Genomic DNA, 25,193 nt, shown 5'->3' on the forward strand with positions numbered 1-25,193 from the left:
TAGTCTACGAAAAGACTTCCTTATTGTTTCCTATCACAAGCTGAACTAAGTACAAATTCAGCTGAATCTCTCTAGGTCGTCTTTGAATTTAAATCACTTGTATAATAGTTTGGTTATTAATATGGGATCTCTATATATCAAGATGGCACGATTAACTGGTGCAATAACTGTTATTCTTTAAATCATAGCAGTGTGAACACAAGATTTCGATCATGATTAATATACGTAAATTGTACCCAGCATACATAGCATTCCGACATAAATAATAAAAGCATGCTATGTCTCAAATGCTGAAAATTAACAGTACCGGTATATTATAGAACGTAAAATAGCTAAAAAAGTACCAACATACTCAAAAAAAGAAAAAAGAAAGAAGCATTCAATCAGAGCCTTCAGAACATTAAAACTGTATGCTTCAAGAAAGCAATTCACTGAGGTAATTCTATAGTTACTGTATTAACACTAAATTCCAGCATTTATATATTCAGAGACCAATATTTAGACATACTTGAGGTTCTGAAACACCAGTATGTACACTGTTTTTAAAAATCAGCACAAAAAGGAAAACAGCTCAACAGAACCCCTAATATTCCATAAATGTTAATAAATCAATTTTTTCAATATATACCAGCAGTAACTGTTCTAGATACACGATTAATACAGTTTACAAAACACTATATTTATCAACTCATATTGCATATTATATAGAGTTGATAATCTGGAATTAGAATATACAAAATGCTCTTAATAATGCTCCTTCTTTTCGTAACATATACGTACAGTACAGGTATATACAGAGATTCTAAAGTAAAATGACAGATTAAGATGAAGAATCACAGTTTATAGTGATTATGATACAAAAAAAAATATTCATATTTTGTTTCTGTATTACTCAAACAAAATACAATTTAATGTTCACTTACAAACCTGACACAGTCATTTACAGAGTTAAGCATTTATGATACAGCTATGGAGTTTCTCATTCATTCCCTTACATAACCAACCAATGGCGAGGTAAAGTTCCTGAAATCAATTCAGCTGGTTAAGTACATAAAACAACAAGTAGCCAACAAGTTTATAAGTATACCATTTTCTATTTCATATTATCATTTTTAATCGTTTTTCCAATTAAAACCTTTGCTTTCAAATTAAATGCAGTACTTTCAATTGTATTGTATTGTATTTATTAACATTCCATGGTATTCATACATGCTTACAGCTAGAATATGGAACAAGTCAAAAATGTTTAATCTCTGAAATGAGTGAGGGATAACCTTAGAAAAAATAGAAGTTGTTTATAGATAAAAGATCATTCCTCGGAAGTAATTATTTTCGTTTCCAAAGTTAACATAATTTTCGTTCAAAACGTTTGAACAATTTCTCCATATAGGTAATGGTACAAAATTTAATAACATGCCACTCTCTGTTTAATCCTACTCCATTATGGAACATGTGCTCGATAATTCTAATCACTATCAATCACTAATATTAATTTGCTTCCAGTGAGCTTCAAATAGAATACATGATTGATACTATCAGGCAGTCAACTGTTGTGTTTCAGAAATAATGAATTTCCATTTTTTTTCAATAGGCCTACACATATTTAAAAAATCGTGACAATCTTTGGTTACATTATCTTACCACAGTTATATTGTAGTTTTAAAAATGGTTAAAGTGTCCTACTTTTTGATTTATGAAATCTAGATCCTTTCATTAAGTTTGACAACCATCACTTGTTTTCATTTTAATCTGGTAAGCCAGTACAGTGCTATAATTCATTTAGCACTAATCAGGGGATATTACGAGAAATGTGTAAATAGCAAATGTTCATTTTTTGTAAAATAAATTATTTATTTTGATCTCCCAAGTGCAGAACCTATACATTTTCAGTAGGATACTGGGACTATGAATTATGAAGCCAATGGATGGAATGATCCGTAACTCACTGTTTTAAAAGTTAATATTAAATTTATGAAGAAACCACGAAACTGCTCATTTAGGATATTCGACCAAAGCTTCTATCCCTGGGGAGCATGCTATACAGTAGCTAACAATTAAGTGTAAAATATAAAAAGAGGAAATATATAGGCCTACTCACTTCCTATTTAGTGTTCAAATTAATGTAACAATAATACATAATTTTTGCGCCTCTGATTGAGGTTCTGGCTGATATGTACATCTATTACCAGGCAGTACATATGACTTGACGATATGTGTCAGAGGAAGAACAATAATTGTTTGTATGCATCTGAAGTCTGATTAATGTAATATGTAGCTAATCGATGATTATATAATGGAACTGGCCGCTCTACCCCATTATCTCCTGGCCTAGTTGCCTCATAAGTTGTGCCTTGTCGGTATCACTTGTGAGGTTCAGACCTGTCTTTGGACAGTTGACTAAATAACAAACAACATAATTTTCGATATAATGTTTGATTACCTTAAATTGTGGTCCCCAACATGGGCATGCCTCCTTGGAGATACGTCAGAGATTTACAGGGCAGGACACAGAAAAAAAAAAAACATGTGACCTGATAAATAGAGAAATTAGTATACATATTAAAACTTGCGAATGAGAGTATGTTAAGTAGCTGAATGCTCGGATAATTTCATGCTGTTTAGTAGTAGAGTTTCGTCTATAACATCACGCTATTCTGATAATATCTTTCAGTAATTTAGTTTTTCTTGTACTTCAGTGAAAATATCTGTTAAAAGAAGAATGTGTAATAAAGATTTTATTAAGTATTCACGTTTATTGAAAAAGTTGTCCAACTGCCACAATATGCACATCATCATCATCATCATCATCATCATCATCATCATCATCATCATCATCATCATCATCATCATCATCATCATCACCACCACCACCACCATCATCACCATCATCACCACCATCACCATCATCATCATCATCGTTGTCATCATCATCATCATCATCATCATCATCATCATGTAGCTTTAAAGGAGTTGGGCTATAGATTGGCCCATTCTGGTTTCATATTAGAGGTAGAGAAGTTTCTTCAGTGGTCTTTCAGGATTTCTTGTGCCCACTGGGGTGTAATTTTTTAGTAATCTAAGATATCTGTTGCAGGGCATTCTATTGACATGTTGTATCCAGTGTAACTTATAATTTAAAATTTGTTCAAAGGCTGATGTCATTCTCAATTCTTCCAAAATTTCAATATTTCTTTTGTAGTCACTCCATTTATAACCTGTTGTTTTTTTCTTAAATATTTCATTTCTGCCGCAGTTATTCTTGATTTATCTTTTGCCTTGATTGCCCAGTTTTCAAAACTGTATAGCAAAGTCGGAAGAGCCAATATGTTATACATTTTTATCCGGGTTTTAGTTAAAGTTTGTTTTGATTTAGCCACATTGTTAATGACACCAGTAATATTTATCAAATTGTTTATGATTAATATCAAATTCAGTTTCATATGAAACAATATTATAGCCCATTTGTTATCTCGTGAAACCAAATCATGATTCAATACTTCATAGTTCCTGAAATCTTTAACTACCTTACCACACTACTATTTAGCTTCTTTTACCGTAGATACACTGATAGCCGAAGAACTTACCAAGATGAAGATTTAGGTTCATATCCCATTAAGACCATGTGAAATGTGTAGTGACAACAGGTGCTGACAAATATTTTATTATTTCTTAATTTACTTATACTTGCCAGGATTTCACCATTTCTATGCAGGGAATCATTTTCATGACCATTATTATGATCATCTTTATCAATTCCACAACATTCATCATCTGTACCTGCAGTATACAAAACAGTACATCACCTCTCGTGAATACCGTAGTCAGGCATCACTTGATTACTATGATATATAATCAAATATGGAGCTATGCTCACCAATATTTGTAAATTAAATCGTCATAATTGGTATCATTTGAATATGTATCTTTTATTCCAACTGAATCTATCGAAGAGAAATGCAAGGTAAAGGTTTGCTAAGTCTAACACCTTACAGTATCAATTAGAAAATTCTGTCACTCTTAAACGTATTAATAATTTTATTTTATATTTGTTTTCAAGAGCTAAAATCTTCAATAGTTTTAGCAGAGAGGTATTAAACAGGAGCCCGGTTGTTGTCCTTACATAATATTTTATTATTATGTAAGGATATAAATGCCAGCCTAAGAAACCAATGGGGTACTTGAATGGAACAAACGACGGGGACTCAACTATGGTGATGATGATGATTATTATTATTATTATTATTATTATTATTATTATTATTATTATATATACAATAATGTGCCTTGATTAATAGTCAAGATAAATGAATCACATCAAAACATAATCATAAATGATGATGATGATGATGATGATGATGATGATGATGATGATGATGATGATGATGATGATTAAGGATGGGACTGACAGGGCTGCCAAGTGTCAGCTCTTAAAGCTGACATCAGCGTTTTCTAAGGTAAGTCAGTTTGTCAGCGCGATACCCATTTATCAGGTGTGCAAGACTCTATTTTGTATCATTTGGTTTATTTCAATTTTCAATTTAAACTTTTATAGAGATTTCAGAACTCATTTAATGATACCATGACAGAAGTTTATTCTTCTACTCTTGTTCCAGCATGTATTGCCCGTGTTTAATTCTTTCAATTTGACTCTGCAGAAAGAGTCACCATGCACATATTTTTTAAAAGATTTTAAGTTTGATGCACGTCTGGTCCTAATCTTTCATGTGTTAATATTAAAAGAGCTTATTAACTAGAAAATTCAGTGTTGTTTATTGGTTTGACATGTAAATAGCTTCTCAGGAAAGTAATAGGTAATGGAAGTATTGGAGAAAGTCAGGCCAATACTTTTTTGAGGGAGTGAGAGCTTTCTTTTCTACTTCCATCAAGTATTTTCAAGTAAATTTGCCATTCAATGATGATGATGTTTGTAATGTCAACATTTGCCAATGTAAATACCTAATATGGGATGTAACTTGGACCAAGTTCAATGTTTTTGCAATAGATACAAAGATGTCCTTCATTTCTGAAATGATGATATGAATTGTTTGTATGATCAGTTTACAGTTTATAGATGTAAACAGAAAGATCTAACCAACAATTCCCATAGTTCCGATTCCGAGGAAATGTGGAACAATCTTTACAAAGAACTGAACTGTACTGACAGTTCAAAGTATGACAAGTTAGGTACAATTTATTACATTACCACACACTAATGCAACAGAAGAGAGTTCTTGGTTTAAACAGACAAAATAAAACTCAATTTCGTTCCTCATTCAGGATAGCCATTACTCTCTCTCTCTCTCTCTTTCATTGTACGTTACAAATTAAAATATGAAGGAAAGTGCCAGAAAGAAGTGTTTGATGAAAAAATATTTTAATAAAGATAGACGTGCTACTGAAGAGTATAATAAAAGTAATTCATAATAATCTTGCTGTACTGTATTATATGTTGTGTTTTTCACATTTTCAATGCTGAATAATTTGTTATTGTATGTTCAATCCAAGGTGGTGACAGGATTTTTTCTTGTTGCCAAACTTTCAGAACGGCCCTGAGGTTCACTCAGCCTCCTATAAAATTGAGTACCGGGTCTTTCCCGGGGGTAAAAGGCAGTCAGAGCGTGGTGCCAACCACACCACCTCATTCCAGTGCCGAGGTCATGGAAAGCATGGGGCTCTACCTCCATGCCCCCTCAAGTGCCTTCATGGCATGTTACGGGGATACCTTTACCTTTTTTTATGTATGATAATGTATTTACTTATAATATTTCTTATGAAAAAAATTATTACCGGTAGTGGTGTCAGCTTTTTTTGAACACGATTTCGAGCTTATTTCAGAATTTTAACTTGGCGCTCTGGACTGAAGATTTCATATAAACAATTCTAGAACTACATGCTCTATTATTAGATACCCGAAGATATAATGTTTTCATTGTTCTACAGCTTCAACAAACACCATAAACCATTTTTTATAATGTTATCACTCACTCAAAGACAAAATGAAAAAATTCGATAAACATTGAAAATAATATCAGAAATAGAAAATTGGTAAACTTAGCATAAAGAAAAAGATACGGATTTATTCGTGTGTTAATTGTCTTCAGAACCTTTTACAAAGCCGATTACAAAAAGCAAGCTAGATTACAGCAACAGTATTATGCTGTATTTGATTAGAAAATCGAGTAATGTGAAAGGAACGAAGCTCTATAGTTTAAGTGAAATAACTATAACATAATTAAGTTCTTGGAAATATATGAACAGATTTCATATTAAGGAGCACAATGTTGCTAACAGTACTTATGAACAAGTTTAGTGAATTTGACAGAGAAATTAAAATCATCCAGACATATTCTAATAAGGCGAAATAATACAGTCATGGGATCTGCTACTTTGACAATGATGAAAATTCTATTTCTGTGATAATGGTTGAATTCATTATCTCAGCTGATAAAGTGATAGACATTCATAATGCCCAGCAGAGCAAAAAGCTATACTAAGCATTTTTTTCACCCTGCATAACAAACTGTGTGTACATTTGACAATACAGTAAAACCTTGATAAGACACACCTGCTTATTACGCTATCAAGTGTAATATGCTAATAGATACTGAATATAAGTCAAAATTAGTATATCTGCCTAATACACGGTTTACACGCGATCCCTTGAACAGCATCCTATCGGGGTTTTACTGTATTCCATTTTACTAGCAGGCATTTTCACTTAAACTGTTTTTGCGTATCTTCACACAGAAACTTAAGAGTTTTCTAAACAACCGTAAACTCGTTATTTTTTATCCAATGAATTTGTCCAATGTATTCGACAATTTAGATTTCAAAAGTTATTAATTCACAAATGGATTATACTTCAATTAATGTCATGTAACACATTGACAAAAGGAATTTTTAAATGTTTATGACATATTATAAATGTCAATGTAAATATTAAATGCAATTTACCTATATGAAATTAGTAATTAAAACATTATAATCATACAAGTATTGTAAGAATGAAAGACAAGAAAATTAATACCGGTATCAAATTTAAATGTTCCCAAAAGAGATTAGAAGAACAAAATGCAATAATATAAACGTCAGAATATATTACAGAAAACTATCGAAATCGTATGACTTAGAAAATATATTGCGTATGAAATTTTGGTTAATTAACGAAAACTAAAGAAAAGAAAACAGCTTTCCAATGTGTAATTTGATTGTATAATATTTTCCCACACATCGAATTCTATCTTCTGCAGGCATGGAAAAGCAAAAGCTTTGACTTAACAAGGAAATTTTACAAACAAATGATAGTTCTGACTGTACAGTACTGGTATGTGTTCATTCTCGAGAAGTTACTTCATTCTCCTCCATCCCCTAGATTTCTCCACAGTGTTGTGGTTTTCCGTAATGACAATAATCAAACTTTATGTTTAAAATACTTGTTGTATCCACATAAAAATGAATGACGCAAGTAAATGATGTTAACTTATATGATCATTTGCAACATTACCATTTTTTACATTACTTTTCACTATACATAATTTCCAAAGACAACATAACAGTATCCAACATCGACAGTACAAGAATTATTGTTTTTCTCATGTTAGGAATTAGTAAGATGGTGAAATTCGAGGACCTGAAAAAGGAAAGACGTCTATTGGCCTTTTGACAGCAGGTAATAACTAAAGAGCAGAATAACAGAGTGACCATGCGCAGCTGATGTAATTCTTTATGGCTGTGAAGGTTTTAAACTTAGATCTTTATTTAAAAAAGAATAATACACCTTAAAATGTTATATTTCTTAGCAAGTATAATTTCAGTGTGCTCATATGTCGATATTGCATTAGACCAAAGCTCGAAATACACGTTTCTTAATTTTTAATGGATTCTGATGTGAAATTTTATTCCTAATACAGAATTAAAATAAGAGATAAAACAATAGAAGTTTTAAAGCTGTTTCAATTGAAAATTTGTTAAATATTAATTCCTACATTCTCCAAAAACTTATTAGGTCAAATATGTAACAAAAAGATTCATTCTTTACTGATAAAACATCTGAACCATCTTCCAGCACCAATTGTTTACATGTATGAAATATATGCGTGAAATTTTAAATATACTGGCAATTAAAAAAAAAAATACTTAAAATTATTTCCCATTCGTAAAATAACACTGCTGACTTCACACTCCAGTATGAGCTCAAAAATATATGCAGTTATGACAACTACATAAGGATTATTCAGACTAATTTCAAGCTAAAAGAGATAACGCAAGATTTTGTTAATGTTTATGGCTACTGTTACTGTAAAATTAAAAACATGTACAGTATGATAAACGCATCTATGTTGGGCTATTTACCATGTAGCTTAATTGCAGTCAAATAAACAATATCTCTAAGAGTATAGTAACAAGGAGCAACTTAGGTATGGGATATGGCGCACAAGAAGGAACACTATAGAACACCCTTGAACAGATACAACCAAATATTTAAAAAACATAATTGATGTTACGTCACATTCTTTAGTCACAATCTTGCTCAAGAGATATCTGTCAATGAGAGTTCTGCAGGTAATTCGCACAGCATAAGTATTTACAAATGATGCTACTTAAAACTAACTACTCATATTCACAGTAAAATTAAATGAAAACAAAATGGATGATTACATGGATTTGTATGACTGTTGTCGAAGAGCTGTTGATGAGAATCTTAAATGTTTCAGTTATGACAGTGTTATATCAGATAATTATTAGTCTTCGACATTTGATCATTTAAAGGGTCCATTAGTTTATGAATACTATAACAATAATGCTACAACTAGGGCAAAACAAGTTACTTTCTTAAAAATAAATGCATCATCCTAGATATTTTTTGCTAGTTATTTAGATTGTGTAGCTCAACATAGTCTACCTATACAGGTAATGATGTCATATATGACATAATGGCTACTCACTATCCGGAATATTGTACGGCAATATTCTAAATTGCACATACCTTGATTCATCCAGTGGCTATTTTTATTGTCTTGATACATAACATACTGACTGGTCTTGAGTACTTTTTCCTGTAACCTAGATACAATACTGGATTGTTTATTCGGTATTTCATTCCCAGCACTCTTCTGTAGTTTTAAAGATATGAATTGGAAAATAAATTTCGTTTCCCTCTCTATATCTCTAAGTTAATTAATTTTCAATGATTTCCATAGTCTTTCTATGTTTTGAGTATCAACCTCTAGATCATTTTCATTGACAAATTCTATTGATTAGTTCACAACACTGAATGGATGCATTTTCCAGCCATGTTTGAACTCTTTCATGAACTCTTGTGATGAAGCATTTACTAGTTCTCTATGCTACGAGTATTTCCTCGAAAATCTATACTTGACGATGTTCATTATGCAAAAATCTCCAATTATTGTCTTTTATTGTAAACATATGAAATTCGTCAATTTCTACAGTGTAGATGGACCTACGTTTTATTTGTCATAACATACCTCTCTGCAAAATCTGTAGTATTCTTGGATGGTGGTAAAAGTGGCATTAACTCCTGATGCTGCTATTTCTGTTGCTAAATTCTGTAAGGATGAATATGTCACACCTAAACTTTTTCACTGACACATGGGCACCATAGAATTTTTCTTACATGAAAGGCATTCCAATGAAACTGTATATTTCGTTTTGATCTTTTTGTAACGATACTTAAATCTTTTTCTCCCCAATTAAAGCATTCTGTTTTAGACTGTGATGGAATTATTAACACACTTTCCTGCTGTTTGTGATTTTGCCATAAGTCAAACCACGAAATATCATAACTTCCACTGAATGCTGAATGCTTTTCTTTATTTACATTTATAGTTAAATTATAAAGCTGTATAGTGCCACTCATTATTTTAATAGTAAAACTACGATAAATGTGTTCTCACTGAAATTAAATATGAAGCATATTTTCTCACTCCTCAACTTGTTTTGATAGCTCATGTGGTTGAATCACAGACAAGAGTGTAGAAAAAAATATGACAACCTGGATTGAATCCATCTCAAAGTATAATTTAAAATAGTACAGTAAAACCCTATTTTAATGTTCCCATTTTTAAGGAAACCCAGTTTAAAGAAAATCTCGCTTTGCTAGTATATAATCCCCTCCAGTTACATCTACTGCATCCAGCATGGTAACAGGGTCTGGGGTACATTCTTTAAAGGGATCAATATCTTCGAGACTATCATCAATTTTTAAAGAAATAACATCAGATTCTGAATCTGTCTATTTGATTTCCTTTCTTCTTGAATTCCTTTTCTCACTTTTGACTGTGGTTTTCCGTTTGTTTTGTTTTCCCACTTTTTTTCTTTTTGGTCTTTTCTTTTTTCACTTATAAATTACCATATTCGTCTGATGTTATTATCTGTGACAGTGGGTCACAAAAATGCACATTTCATTCTTCAATTATGTTCTCCACTTAACTCTATTCGCAAGAACATTACCGTCCATGTGTATATCTGTACATACAGTTCAAAATGAAGATATGATAACCTGAGCTAGAAAACACAAAGTTGATTCAGAATTCGTTCCCACGAAATGGGCTAGTTGTCTCTATTGTTTCTTCCTTATACTGTGGTAAGGATGTCAGTTCTATGTACCTGCCACCTTTACCTCCAAGAAAATGCCTCTGGTACTCATTTCTGTTAGAGACTGAGTAAAGGAAAATATGTGCATTAATTTTTTTAGTATTATGTAATAGAACCAGAGGAACTGACAAGTCTAAAATCATTTTGATTTTTAGTTATCAGGTAAAAGTTCTTTTAAAGTAAAGCCTGGTTCAGACGGTGCTAGTTTCTGTGATGGATTCCAAGGTGGCTGCGCTGATGGCTGCCCTGCGTGCTCACTTGCTGGCTCCCATGTTGGCTATGGTGATGGTAGTTGTTCACACGGAGCTGGCTCTTTTCACAGTTCAAATTGGAAAATCATCTGCTGCTTCATCTGTTGCCAACACTCATGGTCAAAAAGAAACTAAACCGTGAGTGGAAAACAACTAAAGTCCTACATTAACAGTAGTAAATGTCGTAATAAAGTAATTAAGCCATAAGTGCAAAACAGCTAAAGTCCGATATTTAATTGTTGTTTCTTAGAAACTAAAGAATATAGAAAAAAAACAGGTTTAGTTGGAAAACAACGAACATGGCGACATGGTTTCAGTGGTGATATTATATGATCATCTTTGGTTCTAGCCTGCAAACCATCACGAAAAATAGCAAGGAATCTACCCTCGAAATCCAGCAAGCTAGCCATCCGTGGAGCCACCAGAGCGCATTACTTCTGGCAAGTGAGCACGCAGGCTACCCATCAGCGCAGCCACCATGGAATCCATCACAGAAACACATACCGTCTGAACCGGGCTTTAAACACAACAAAAGATATTAAAATACTGTACATAGGTTAAGTGAATAATCCGCATACATTTTTCCTCCAAAAAATGTAGCATTGAAAATCATGACGGAGAGAATATACAAGAGATAAAGATAACCTATCAGTAAAAACTTGCAGGTCTAGTAGTTAGCCAACAGTCACTGTGTATCCATTGTGCAGGATACCCACCAAGTTCTCATCTTCTCATTTAACACAAAGGAAAATTAAAAATTATCGATTACGCTGAAGAAAAGAGCAGCCGGGCAAAATGAAAAAATAAGACGCGAATGAAAACTGTGTCCATAATTGACATTAAGAATAAGAAATAAAACGTATACTTTTCCATTCAACTATTACTCAAGAAGTAGAAGATTGCATTTACATTAAGAATGAATGTTACATAAGTCCATCTTTACATATTTTTCAGTCAATCACGCGAATTTAACCATTGGAATTATAAATTCTTTTAAGGTTAGTTATATACATATTGTACAAAAGTTGAGATTACTATGTGAAGCAACATATTTATGACTGTATTTCTGCATAGGTTGGAGAGTATTAATTCATGTGTCCCTCATTGGCATAAGCTTGAAGATTCCGTTTCGGCAATGTTCCAGCCCTTGATGTTCAAACCAGTCTCTCACAGCATTCTGTGCCGCTGCATCTTCCGGAAATTCTCGTCCTGCAGGGGTCTCATTAGTGCCCTAAAACAATCCCTTTCAGTTGTATTATCTTGAAACTTGTTTCAGTAAAACATTTTGACATTGGAACCACCAGAAACCAACAGGACGAGGAAAGCTTGGATTGTCAGGCCATCCTGAGTCAATCTCATCCTGACGCCGCTCCAATACTTAATTGAATCTTCATTGCGTGGTTTGCGTTGACTGCTGTAATGTGTGAGCCGGCACACTGAAGATCATGACTTCATTAAAGATCGGACTCCTCTCTCCTTTCTTCGTGGAAGTTTTCTTCTTGTGAACTTTCTTCCCCTGCTGAAGCAGGTACACATTAAGAATTAAGTGTGCTTTCAACAAACTAACAGTGAAGACTTTAGAGCTCCAGAAGTCTAAACAAATTTGTGTGATTATGTGAATGATAAGATACAATTTCGCTTTGCTATTACTAGTGAAATGCGCATGTTAGAAGTCTTGTCACTAGCCAAGGATCTAGAAGTAGGCCTACTATTATGGTTCAAGACAAGCAAGAGTGGCTTTCAAGATTTTTTAGGCAGAATGGATTTAGCTTCAGCAGAAGATTCAGTAGTGTAGAGTTCACTATTTTTAAATAAACAGCAATAAAATAGCCTTTCGAAAACTTTTTTTTCTTTTTTCAAAAATATGTTCGCCAAAATTGAGGTAAGCAGATTATTATTTAAGGGCGTGGATTATTCACGTAATATAATCAGTAACATTGCTATACTCGTTTTGAAATTAAAATAGAGTTTACATACAATGATATGTTATAATTACCTCATGGCAGAATATGTCAAAGAGGAAAATTATCTACTAATCACGGGCTCAGAATGACAAGGTTCTATCTGACATTTTTAGCAAAATTGAAATTTTTGTTGCATTGAATTCTGCTACTTCACAGCTACCTACCACATAAATTATATGTTAATATCTCAATTATTTTGCGTGATAAAGTTAGTTTGAAAAAGTTCTTATATGTACTGATTTTATTAACAATCAAACTTTTAAAATGCTCTCCTGTAAAATTTACTAAACACTAGATAGAGCCTTGTCATTCTGAACCCTCGTAATATACTACGTATTAGGGGTTAAAGATAGAGCTTTATGATTGTAGTGTTGCCTCAGTATTATGTCAGAGAGAACATTTAAAATTATATGTAAAAGAAGCAATCGTTGAAGACAGCAAAAAGCAATAGTTTAGGAACTCCTCCCTCTAACTGGTTAACTGAAATGTGCTTTATTTCTCCTATACTCCATTATTACCTCAGAACATTATAGGTCTAAAATTTCATTCATACAGAATCTGTTACTATAAAAGTGCACTACTTGACAAAAAGAACTATAGGACTGGTGTGATAAATTTAGATCTTAAAACCAGAAAAAGGTGATGTCACTAATGACAGCTTTCAGGAGTAAAATCAATTGTATTACTAGAGATCTTCACGTTTAATAACAATTAATCTCAATTTAGGATACTGTTTTCAGATTCTAGTGTACTTTGTGGTCATAAGGTGTGTGTTCCATAGATATAAATCTCACAAGTCGAAGGTATCATTGGACACCAATTATGACCTCCTATCTGGTCATGAATCAGGCCTACTTATATTAGCTTAATCCAGAAACAGAAATCAATTACACAAGTTCAGAGAAAACTACAATCCATGCAGGAGAAAAGGGAATAATAATTACTTTAGCATCAATTTCGCACCAAATTTCTACTTTTAAATCGCATAGAGACCAGTGGCGAAGCTTCAGGGTAAGCAGGGTAAGCTGAGCTTTCCCAAACATTTTCGAAGAAGGGACAAGATCAATTTAGAGTTTAGTTAATTAAAAACAGGAGCGTTTCAGCATTTCGTTTACCTTTTAGCGATGTAAAGCACGGCCTAGATCACTATTTCCGAACCATGTCTTCAGCTCAGCTTACCCAAAAATTATGTCATGCTTCACTACTAATACAGACACTTTGTGAGTTAGGAAAAGATTGTCTGTACTTTAAAATTATGATTCATCTGTGAGAAATGCAACATCAAAGTCAGAAGTATCATTGTGTATACACTCAATAAAACAATTCGCAACAAAATTTGTTCTACCATCATCATCAGCCCCATTAAGTCTGCACAACAATTTGTAATGTTTATGAAAACATTTAGCTGCCCTCCAAGAAAATCTACTGTAAAGATGACAAAAATTGTCGATATACAGTATGTTTCAGTATTAGAGTAAGGTGTCCTAAAATGAGATAGTCAAAACTGTCCAAAATATGATACAGCCCAGTCTTTCACAAGAAAATCAGGTTTATCCAATATATTCAAAGTTTTATTAATGCTAGCATGGTTTAGGGTCACTTAAGCATAATTTATGTTTTTAACCCTTTGAAGCACAAATTAACTTTTTTATGTTTTTTATATCATGGATCATACCAAAGCTTCAATCAATTGTTTTCAACATTTTAATGGCAACTCTAAGTATACTCAAGAGGTGGTTCCTTGGTGGAATATCTGTGCCATAAAATTTAGAAAGAAAGAAAACGGTGGTTCTTCTGAATAACCACTATGCCACAAAGGGTTAACTAAGAGATATAAAAAAATAATTATGATACTCTTATTTTCTGGTAAACAAATTTGCAAAATGTATTATATAACTTGGCAGAATTATGAAATTTGACACTTTATATAAACCAAATTAACATATAAAGAAAACAATGCTCTATTTACCGGAATATTCATGTCACAACTACAATACAAGATTAATTATTGAGCAATTAATATATGCCTTAAAATGATACATCACGTTTCAAAATATGATAGAGGTCATTCCAAGATGTGATACATTAGAAAAGTTTTCCTTCCGTGTTAGAATACAGTTTCCATCTGAAATGTGCATTTTTGTGACCCACTGTCACAGACAATAACATCAGACGAGTATGGTAAATTTATAAGTGAAAAAAGAAAAGACCAAAAAGAAAAAAGTGGGAAAACAAAACAAACGGAAAACCACAGTCAAAAGTGAGAAAAGTAATTCAAAAAGAAAGAAAATCAAATAGACAGATTCAGAATCTGATGTTATTTCTTTAAAAATTGATGATAGTCTCGAAGATATTGATCCCTTTGAAGAATGTACCCCAGACCCTGTTACCATGCTGGATGCAGTAGATGTAGCTGGAGGGGATTATATACTAGCAAACTTTAAGAAGGGAAGAAAACTCATACTGTTACACATATGTTTGTACGGTACGAAAAGTACTGGAAAGCAACTTGAACGTTATGGCCTTAAAGTCTATGGATGCAGCCAAAATGTTTTTGAAGTTGATTGAGAAAGATATATCACTTGATGTGGTGGGAAATGTCAGACGTGGAATTTGTTTTGTATTCGGTAGTCCCATTGATATTTATGAAAAAAAGTAAGTGATGATTAGGATTTTTGTTTGTTTATATTTTTATGACCAGAAAACTTGAATAAAATTTTGAAAGGTGTTACCAGCAGTGTTACTCATATAATGTTAAAAACAAGAGATACGAAATATGGACTTTCCTTGGGTGGTTGTAGCCTATGTTTTATGTTCTAAACGTTCTGAAAATAAAAGCCACAGAAAAAATCCAAACATTCATATGTATCATATTTCTAACCCTCATTTTTAGGACTTCAATTTGCTATCTACAGTATTTACATGGATATCCTATATGTATCATTTTTCGAAACAACTGTATCACATTTTTAGGATTTTCAGTTCAAAATGTGACATTACAGCATTTTTATTTTTTTCTAGGCTTGCTATATAACTGTGGCTAACTAATTACAGTCCTATTATTTAGAACATCATCTTGCCTAGCTAGAAATATATATACAGTAGAACTTGGTTATAGCGACCTCATTTTGTGTGACACCTCGCCTATAACGTCAAATATTCTGTGGTCCCAACTAATTCCCCATAAGACATATGCTTTCCTACCTTGCTTAATATGACAAACGCATATGCGTCTACCTCGCATATAACGTAATTTTCAACCTCGGTTTGGAATAAGATTTTCTAAGAACCAAAGTATTTTAAGAAATATTGTGTTGAAATCTGACCCTGACAAATTCTTTACAGTCTCCTTCTGTCTCCCCACCCCATTGTAACCTGCCCGAATTCATGCGGTATTAGATCAATTTCGACAGGACGTTTTCACTAAGTGCACGCATTTTAACGCAGTATGGCCACTAAAAGAAGTGAGTGACGCTTTAGAAGTCATTAGAATTATGAACATGTTCTATGAAGCTAGGGAAGGGAGCAGTGAAATTGCAACTGAAATTATGAACATACAACGTAATTTAGCCCTAGAAAGTGTGTATTGGGCATGTAGAAGACAACAGAGTAAAATGACTGATTACTTCACTTCTAAGTAAAGTAGTTTGGTGAGTACTGAACAAACTGTTTTAATACAGAATACTGTATTTATAATTGTAGGCCTACGTGTATTTTATTATGTTCATTGTAGGCTTAAACGTCAATACATAAATCTAAAAGAAGTCTAATTAAGTTTGTTATTTTTCATTTTCCACCAAACTAGATTGATAATGTGAATCTCGGTTAGCACAACAATCGTTTATAACAACATAATTTTTAAGGTCCCTTGGATGTCGTTATAATCAAGTTCTACTGTATATATATTTTGCACAAGATACATTTTGCATCAAAATAACTTCAAATTTTGTGATTTTGTATCATATTCAGGACACCTTACCCCAGTGTTTCTCAAACTATGATCCGCAGACCACCTGTGGTCCTCGAGGTCTGCCCTTGTTGTCCTTCAAACAAGATAGAAGAAAAAATAAAATTCAAACGAAATGCGTATCACACTGTAGATTAAAATCTAACAGTATGGAAATGACACATGGCAATGAATTTCACTTTTTCTCCCGGTACTGACATTTTATGAAATTTATTACCCTACCCGTCTATCGACTTTCCACTCTACTCTCAGCAACAAAAGAGGGATTTAAAGCACTATACACGTTGTGTTTCTCGCCATCTTTTCCCTGCACATCTGGTGCCGCTCCTGTAACCCAGCCAAGGACCACCTGAATTCACAACAGACGACCAAAGTACCGAACCTTAATTCAATTTTAAAATATAAGCACTCTGGTATCAAAATATGCTACGAAAATGATAAATTTGCTTTCGAAGGGAACAAGAGTAAGGTGGTCCGCGGAACTGTTCTGACTTTAAAAAGTGGTCCCCACTTCAAAAAAGTTTGAGAAACGCTGCCTTACCCTAATCAGTTTCTTTTTCTTCTTCCAAACATTTTTTTTAATTCGTTATTAAAAATATTTCAGATAGGTCACCAAGTTTTGCATTGTGTTCTTGTGAAGTATGGTTACTCATGTGAAATGTCTTATCAATTTATTCAAACATTATACAAATGACTGCTTTACATATCAAAGAACAAACAGCCTGTTTAACAGAGATAAGTAAGTGTAGACATTCGAAGACAAACAAACAGTAATCTGCTTACATTAATGACCACTGATAAGCAAGTAGTACTGACTGTTAACACAACTAAGTCAAACGACACTTATGGAAGTTTGATTATACCTTAATATAATCGTAATTGTTTTAAGATCACCTATCAGTTATTATTTAATTCTATTTAGCCTAATTCAATTGTAATTACATTGTAACTTTCTCTATAATTTCGACGTAATTATGTTTTGTATTATGACATTCTGGATTTTATTTTTGCTATCTCTGTTAACCTTAGGATGCATAACAGGGGCCCCCGGGACCCTTAGTACTTTCCAATCAATTTAAATTACGCGTTTCGCCCCCCACCCCTCCTTTTTGTATAGCGGAAGGACCCGAAGGTTTGCACTGTGAATGATTGGGTAGGTGAACGGCCACACTTCTGTACAGTGCCACACCATGAACTCAACCCGGGCTATTGAATGGATGATGATGATATGTGAAATAATGATGGTGAAATGAGTCCGAGGTTCAACGTCGAAAGTTACCCAGCAATTCTGCTTCAACATTTTTGAGGGAAAAACGCCAGAAAAAACCCCAACCAGAATAAATTAAGTGTTAAATATCTGTTGCAATTTTTAGTATGCTCTCAGATGTCTTTTAGGTTTTTATCAATGGCACTCAAATAAGTTTTGTTAATTTCATTTATTAGATATAAGATGGTTTATGTCTGTACCACTTCAATGCATAACGGAGGTCTATGAAAACTTCCGTTTATTGAACGGTGTTTTGTAAATGAATGAAAAAGCTCACATTTATAAAATTTTTTATTAGTTTTAGGTTCGCAAGAAAAAAAATTATTTCAAATGATGATGTAATATAGTAGAACCTCTATTATCCATGGTAATGAAGGGGGTGGAGTGAACGGTTAATCGAAAAAATCGGATGAACCGTACCATAAAAGGTTTCCAATTTCTACAGTGGTCTTTTGTTTTAACGCACTATAGACTATAGGTAGCAGATTAGAAGTTCACTAATTTAAATCTGGTTTTAAACGACGGGTTTTTAATGGCTGAGGAAACTTCTTAAGACTGCTGTCTGTGGAATGATAATAATAGTAACTTACAGGTTTCATGTTGTACATTTACATACTTAATACATATGATACTTGTTTTTTTTTAATTAAATTGCATACAGTTGTAATTTAAATCTCGTATTCTGATACAAATTGAACCACAGTTTTCTTTTCCCGAACCTCTATCTTACTTGCACTTTTTCTGTAGCACTACACGTTTTCTTTTGACATCTGTGGAAGACATTTTGCATACAAGTTAGACAGTACGGCCACTCAAAGAGTAGACCATACTGTGTAAGGGTAAAAGTTTGTAAAAGAACACTCTGTAGAAAAAATTCGTACTGATATACTGTACAGTACTTCATATTTTTTCTGCAGCAAACAAAAAGGGGGGGGGGGGCGAGAGAAAGACAGTCGGATAATCCACGAATCGGTTAACAGGGTGACAGATAATCGGGGTTCTACTGTATTGAGATTTATATAATGTATTAAGATCTAATTTTATTTTGTTGAAATATATAAAAAATTTACAACACCTCCTAAAGTTTTCTAAAGAACTTAAATTAATGTAGTGACAAGGCATTTTTAACATATAATATTAATTGATTAATACATTTATTGTTTCATTTTGAGCTAGACATTGTCCTAATAAATATATTGACTATTTGAAGTTTCTCATAGTCCCAAGAGAAGAAAATACATATTTATTCCATTAATTACACAAGGAGTCTTAGGGAACCCGTTATGCATTATTGTATATTCCAATTGTCATGCATCCTAGGGTTAATAATCATGCAGTAAAGTCCAGATAAATGTAGTTAAAAAATTTGACTGCCTAGTTCTTCACAAGTCACTTGCCATGTGTGTATATTCAGTCGTACCATCTATCTCCAAGTCTCACTCAGAACCCAAACAGACTTATGTCCTAAGTAAGTACTAGTCCTACACTCCTCTTGTCAAGTAATACGTTTACAAAAATACTTCCTCAAATGGTAATAATTTTCATAAGTAATTATTTTTACTTATCTTATTTCTGAAAAATACAAAGTGACCATTAGCAATTGTGTAATTTTCTATAAGTGTCTGTCGAGTAATTAAACAACAGACTATTGGTTAAGTATGTTCCAAGCATATACTTATTTCACAATCAATATATCAAATTGAAGTACGAAACCATATTGTTACCAAACCTCATCAACACTACATGAACAACGCAGTTAATAACTATTTTTAAAAGAATACAAAAGTTACATTCAATTATAATGCAACAAGCAGAACTGTCTTGTAGATTATGCAAGTAATGTAGAATTAGAATGTTCATCACCTTCGTAGAATTTCCATCTACTCAACTGGTGTATGTTCCCTGTGTAATGACCAGACCTCGGATTTTAGGTTAAATGCCTATTTTTTTTTTCTGTAGGAATAAACTAAAACTAGTTAAATATCTTTATATTTTATATAAAATATGAACGTTTGAAAGTGGTTTTATGGTGCCTAAAAATGCCTATTTTGCCCATTTTTAAGGTTTTAGAGCCTAAAATTGCCTATTTCTATTTGTTACGAATATATTTTTAAATTTTCGTGTTCCAGTGAAAGAGAAAGTTTTGAATGTCATGGCGTGGTTTTGGTTCAAACATCCTGTAATAGTTTGGTTGTAGGAATGAAGAAATTCCTGGAAGGTGTCTGATTTTGTTGAGCACTTGAGCAGACAGTAGGAATGTGATGAATCGGAAGGATGTAGTTCTCCCTAAAGAAATCTGCATGGCAGATAGTACTACATTTAATATGCATCCATTGCTTCGGTATCATTGGGAAGAATTTTTTTCCACTTATAAAATGGTTCTGTCTAAGAAAAGGCAAAGTTTCACAATAGAAAATTAGAAAAAACGTTATTATGTTTTGTAATGCCAATTATGACTAACGTGTTAATTGTAAATTCATTGGTACATTAATTAATTTAATTGTAATATGAGCACTTATATACTAGCAGCCTTAGAGCAATGAGGCCAATGAGTTAATGAAAAATTACGTACCAGTATTCATAATTTAAGACTTAACAAAAATAAAGTTTCTAACAGCAATATTTTTTTACTATTTTTGTCACTATATATCGTAATGTTTAATAGTCACTAATTAATTGCATTTTTATAGTTACTGTAGTTTGTGTGGATAGAAATTACATTTTAGCTGCTTGAAATTGTATTTTTAGGTTCCAAAAACTCAACACACTAGAACAATACGAAATATACAAACACACTAAAACACACCCTGATCAAATCCTCAACACACAGATCAATTTCAGTACACACACACTATTCATCTCCACACTCCAACACCTTCCAACAATAAAACACGCCCTCCTAACATGCAGAGAAGTTCGAGATGACGCCGCGATCTAGTAGGCTCTGATGATGGTGCGTGAAGCACTGAAACAGCTGTAAGCCTGACAAATATTACATATTTAACACGATTAAGTCCACTAGTTCATCAATTAATCCTAAATATATGTTTTTAGTGCCTATTTTGATAAATTCAAGGCCTATTTTAGGTCTTAAATATTAGTTTTTAAGTGCTTAAAAATCCGAGGTCTAGTAATGCGAATTACATCATGGATAAGAACATTTACAGCACTGAACCATGAAGCCCAACTGGAGATGTCAGCTTATACTAGCAAGATAAAGGAAAATGACTCAACAGCCATGTCCTACCATCTCAATATACTGTATTTACTCAGCTATAAGACACCTCACTTTTTCATCTATTTTTACTTCCAAAATTGGGAAGGGTCTTATAGATGCGAACTTCATAAAGAATCACTTTCTTGGTTTGGGAAATTATTAAAAAATAAGGTCTTTTAGTATTTTTATGCTACATAATACACGTATTTAATAAAACGAAATTACTACAGCATTTTGTATTTGAACTTTAAAAAAATTAAGGGAGGTTACTATACACTATGAGATTCTATAGCCGAGTAAATATGGAAAATAATATACGAGGCGTTTCCAAAAAGTAACTTTCCCACTCATCCCGCAGCTAGCAAACCATATGTTGCGCGAAGCGACTATGTGTACGTGATAGAGTAATGTCCTGGCATGGCACATGTGCTAGCAGAACTTCCCGAGTGCTCTCAGTAGCTTCGTTGCATTGGTCGAAGATGGACGCTTCTATTCCAACTCCCGCCGCGTGTGAAGTGTGATCAGTGATAAAATTTTTGAATGCACAGGACATAACGCTGATTGAAATTTATCGTCAGCTGTGCCAGGTCTAGGGGCCTAACGTGATGAGCAAGCAGATGGTGCGTTGCTCCACAAGGTCGTCTGAGATGATGGTTGGCCTCCCACTGTGCTCCTCGTCATGCACATTTTGGCGTCCTGCTGAAAATTGTCTACAGCAGCAATGCACCATCTGCTTGCTCATGACGTTAGGCCCATAGACCTGGCACAGCTGACGATAAATTTCAATCAGCGCTATGCCTTGTGCATTCAAAAACTTTATCACTGATCGCACATTACACACGGCGGGAGCTGGAATAGGAGCGTCCATCTTCAACCAATGCAACGAAGCTACCGAGAGCACTCGGGAAGTTCCGCTGGCGCATGCGCCATGCCAGGACATTGCTCTACCACATACACGCAGTCACTTCGCGCAACATATGGTTTGCTAGCTGTGGGACGAGTGGGAAAGTTACTTTATGGACGCGCCTCGTCTTATACGTTGATTAAAGCCCTTCAGAAATAATCAGCTGAATTCAAACGAAATTTAAATACTGATCAGTTGGCTTGCAAAAAATAGAAAGATTGATGGTGTCATCTGCATCTTATCAAAGTTTTAATGAAACCTACATGGAATAACACTGCAAATGTTGAACTTCTTGAGATCAGTTACGGTTTTCTTTTTAATGTTGTGTTCCCAAGTTTTTGACGAATTAATCTATATATAAACAATCACCCTCTCTCACTGTTCAAGAAGATGTTCGTTACTCTACATATGACTTGCATATCCACAGGACATACGAAAACAAAAACACAATAAATGAAAATTACCTTTCATAGTGTTATGTGAATGTGATCTATGAAGTAAATACTTGGAACCACTCGTAATTAATAATTAATGATGACTGATATGTTATTCATTATGAATCAGACTTTGAAGTTAAAGAAGAGGAAGGAAATATCTTCAATCTTAATATACGGCATATAAAAAGGTAAATAATTGCATTATATGGTGCATTAACCTCCTCATGTCCACATTTCAATACTAGATACCTATATGTACACAAATAAAAAAAATGTACGGTAGTCGTATGAGACTAGCTGTGATACAGTCACAAAAGGAACTGTTTTTAAGAGTCTTCGCAAATGCCACTAGTTCGTTGTAGATGAAAGGCTATCATAATTAAATCCTTGTACCACAATTTCACAAACATAATCATAAATATTTAAATTATTGCCCACTATCCAGATACGAATCTTTAACTTTTTTTATTACTTCTATTAAACTGCTAACACCACATACTGAAAAAAAAAAAAAAAATGCAGTCGATATTCATGTAACAAAATTCTTCAATCACAGAGTAAAGAATCTCCAGTTTCTATGGAGAAATATTAATCATGGGATAAAGCAAGAGAGAACAAATGTATTTACAGTGACTATTGCTATTTTCATTGATCACAGTTTCTGTGGAATGACGGGAATAGAATGTGGAATGGAGTTTAAAGCATTGTTGGCAGCCTTTGTATCAATGACTATTGGACTGTGATATGATGAATAAGTCGATGTTCAATTGATTGCCGTGTGTCTTCCCAAGTCTTCTGATGTATTGCCACTCGCTGGCTGAGAGGATCGGTTCACTGGTGACGTTATCTGCAGAGGCTCCAGACCACTGTCACGGAAGTATGGATGAAGCAAGGCATCAGCAGCACTGACCCGTTCACTTGGATCAAACCTCAGCATGCACTGCAACAAGTGTTTTGTTTTTCAAATTTGAGACACCAGAGGCAACTGAATTGCAAGTTACCAAATTAAATTACCAGAACTGAATTGTTGTTGGTTGTTATTTTTCATTTCACCTTAAGCTGATCTCTATGAAAGCAACTGCCTAGGCAAATTTAAACCTGCATAGCAGTAAACATAAAATATGCATAATTGATTAAATGGCGATCTTACTCGTGGCAATTGTGTAAGCATGTGCGGCTTACAGCTGTTTCGGTGCTTCTTCACACCATCCTCAGAGCCTACTAGATCTCTGCGTCATCTCGAACTTCACTGCCTGTTGTGTGGGTGCGTTCGATTGTTGAAAAGTGTTGAAATGTGGTGTCGAATAGTGTGTGTGTTCTGAAATTGATCTGTGTGTTAAGAATTTGACCAGGGTGTGTTTTAGTGTGTCTGTATATTTCATATTCTTCTAGTGTGTTGAATTTTTGGTTTTTGGGTTGTATGTGTAGGATTTCCATGTCTGTATTTATGTTATTGTATGTGTGGTTAGCATTAGTTATGTGTTCGGCACTTTACATACAACCCAAAAACCAAAAACTCAACACACTATAACAATATGAAATATACAGACATACTAAAACACACCCTGATCAAATTCTCAACACATAGATCAATTTCAGAACACACACACTATTTGACACCACATTTCAACAATCGAACGCACCCACACAACAGGCAGCGAAGTTCGAGATGATGCCGAGATCTAGTAGGCTTTGAGGATGGTGTGAAGAAGCACCGAAACAGCTGTAAGCCACACATGCTTACACAATTAACACGAGTAAGATCGCCATTTAATAAATTATTTATATTCAAGTGTTAAAAGTAGTGTATGAAAGATTCAACATGGATAAAATATGCACACAATTTTAAACAGATGGTATCAGGATTTATATTAAAAGGAATTTTAAATAAATATCTGAAGAAGTAGAATTTTAAGTGATTAATTTTTAAATATAGTCAACTCTGGATATAGTGAACTCAGTTATAGTGAACATTCGGCTATAGTGAACCTAAATCGTTTGTCCCGATCCACATACATTAAAAAATATATTAATATTTCCCTGGCTTCGGTTATAGTGAACCTTGTATCCTGACAAACTATTTGAAGTCAGACCTTCTTGTATAAAATTCAAAGAATGTGTTGAGAACAACATTCTAAGTTTCTTACTCTTTTAGTCGAAGGACAAAGGTAGGATTAGTGATTCCTAGATAATGAGCTGTACTGTAAATCCAGGCAATGCGTGACGACGATCTTGTCTCACTCCACCGTCGAACGGTTGACATTCTGTTCTCAGGCACTCTACTCTGCTGTTACTTCTAATCCTCCATCATCAAAGGGTTGCCTTTTGTTCTCAGAAACATTTCCACTGTGATGGATAGCATCGAAATAACGGAAAATGAAATTCCTTCTTTCATTAAAAAGAGACAGATATTATGTCCAGAGCATAAATGAAGGCAAGATTTCGATGGCTTTCAAACTCCAACAACCCTCCCCCAGTTTCCATTAAGTGGCCCGGGAAATTCCAAGGCCAAGTACACAGTCACAGCATAACAGCGTTTGTCATTTCTACCTGATCAGTCTCTTTCTAG

At 33.7% G+C, this 25,193-nt stretch overlaps 1 protein-coding gene across 7 annotated transcripts in view; it reads right to left on the reverse strand.

Annotated features, from left to right (window-relative positions):
* Nucleotides 1–17,455: 17,455 nt before the first annotated feature.
* Nucleotides 17,456–25,193, reverse strand: part of Cdk4 (Cyclin-dependent kinase 4) — a 371,407-nt gene continuing 363,669 nt past the window's right edge. For all 7 annotated transcript variants that reach the window (XM_069829872.1, XM_069829856.1, XM_069829863.1 and 4 more), the window contains one exon: nucleotides 17,456–23,564. In XM_069829872.1, the coding sequence (XP_069685973.1) occupies nucleotides 23,388–23,564 (177 nt within the window). In that variant the 3' untranslated portion in view covers nucleotides 17,456–23,387. The remainder of the gene's footprint in view (nucleotides 23,565–25,193) is intronic.

The sequence above is a fragment of the Periplaneta americana genome, chromosome 1 (genome assembly GCF_040183065.1).
Source record: "Periplaneta americana isolate PAMFEO1 chromosome 1, P.americana_PAMFEO1_priV1, whole genome shotgun sequence".
Lineage (NCBI taxonomy): Eukaryota > Metazoa > Arthropoda > Insecta > Blattodea > Blattidae > Periplaneta > Periplaneta americana.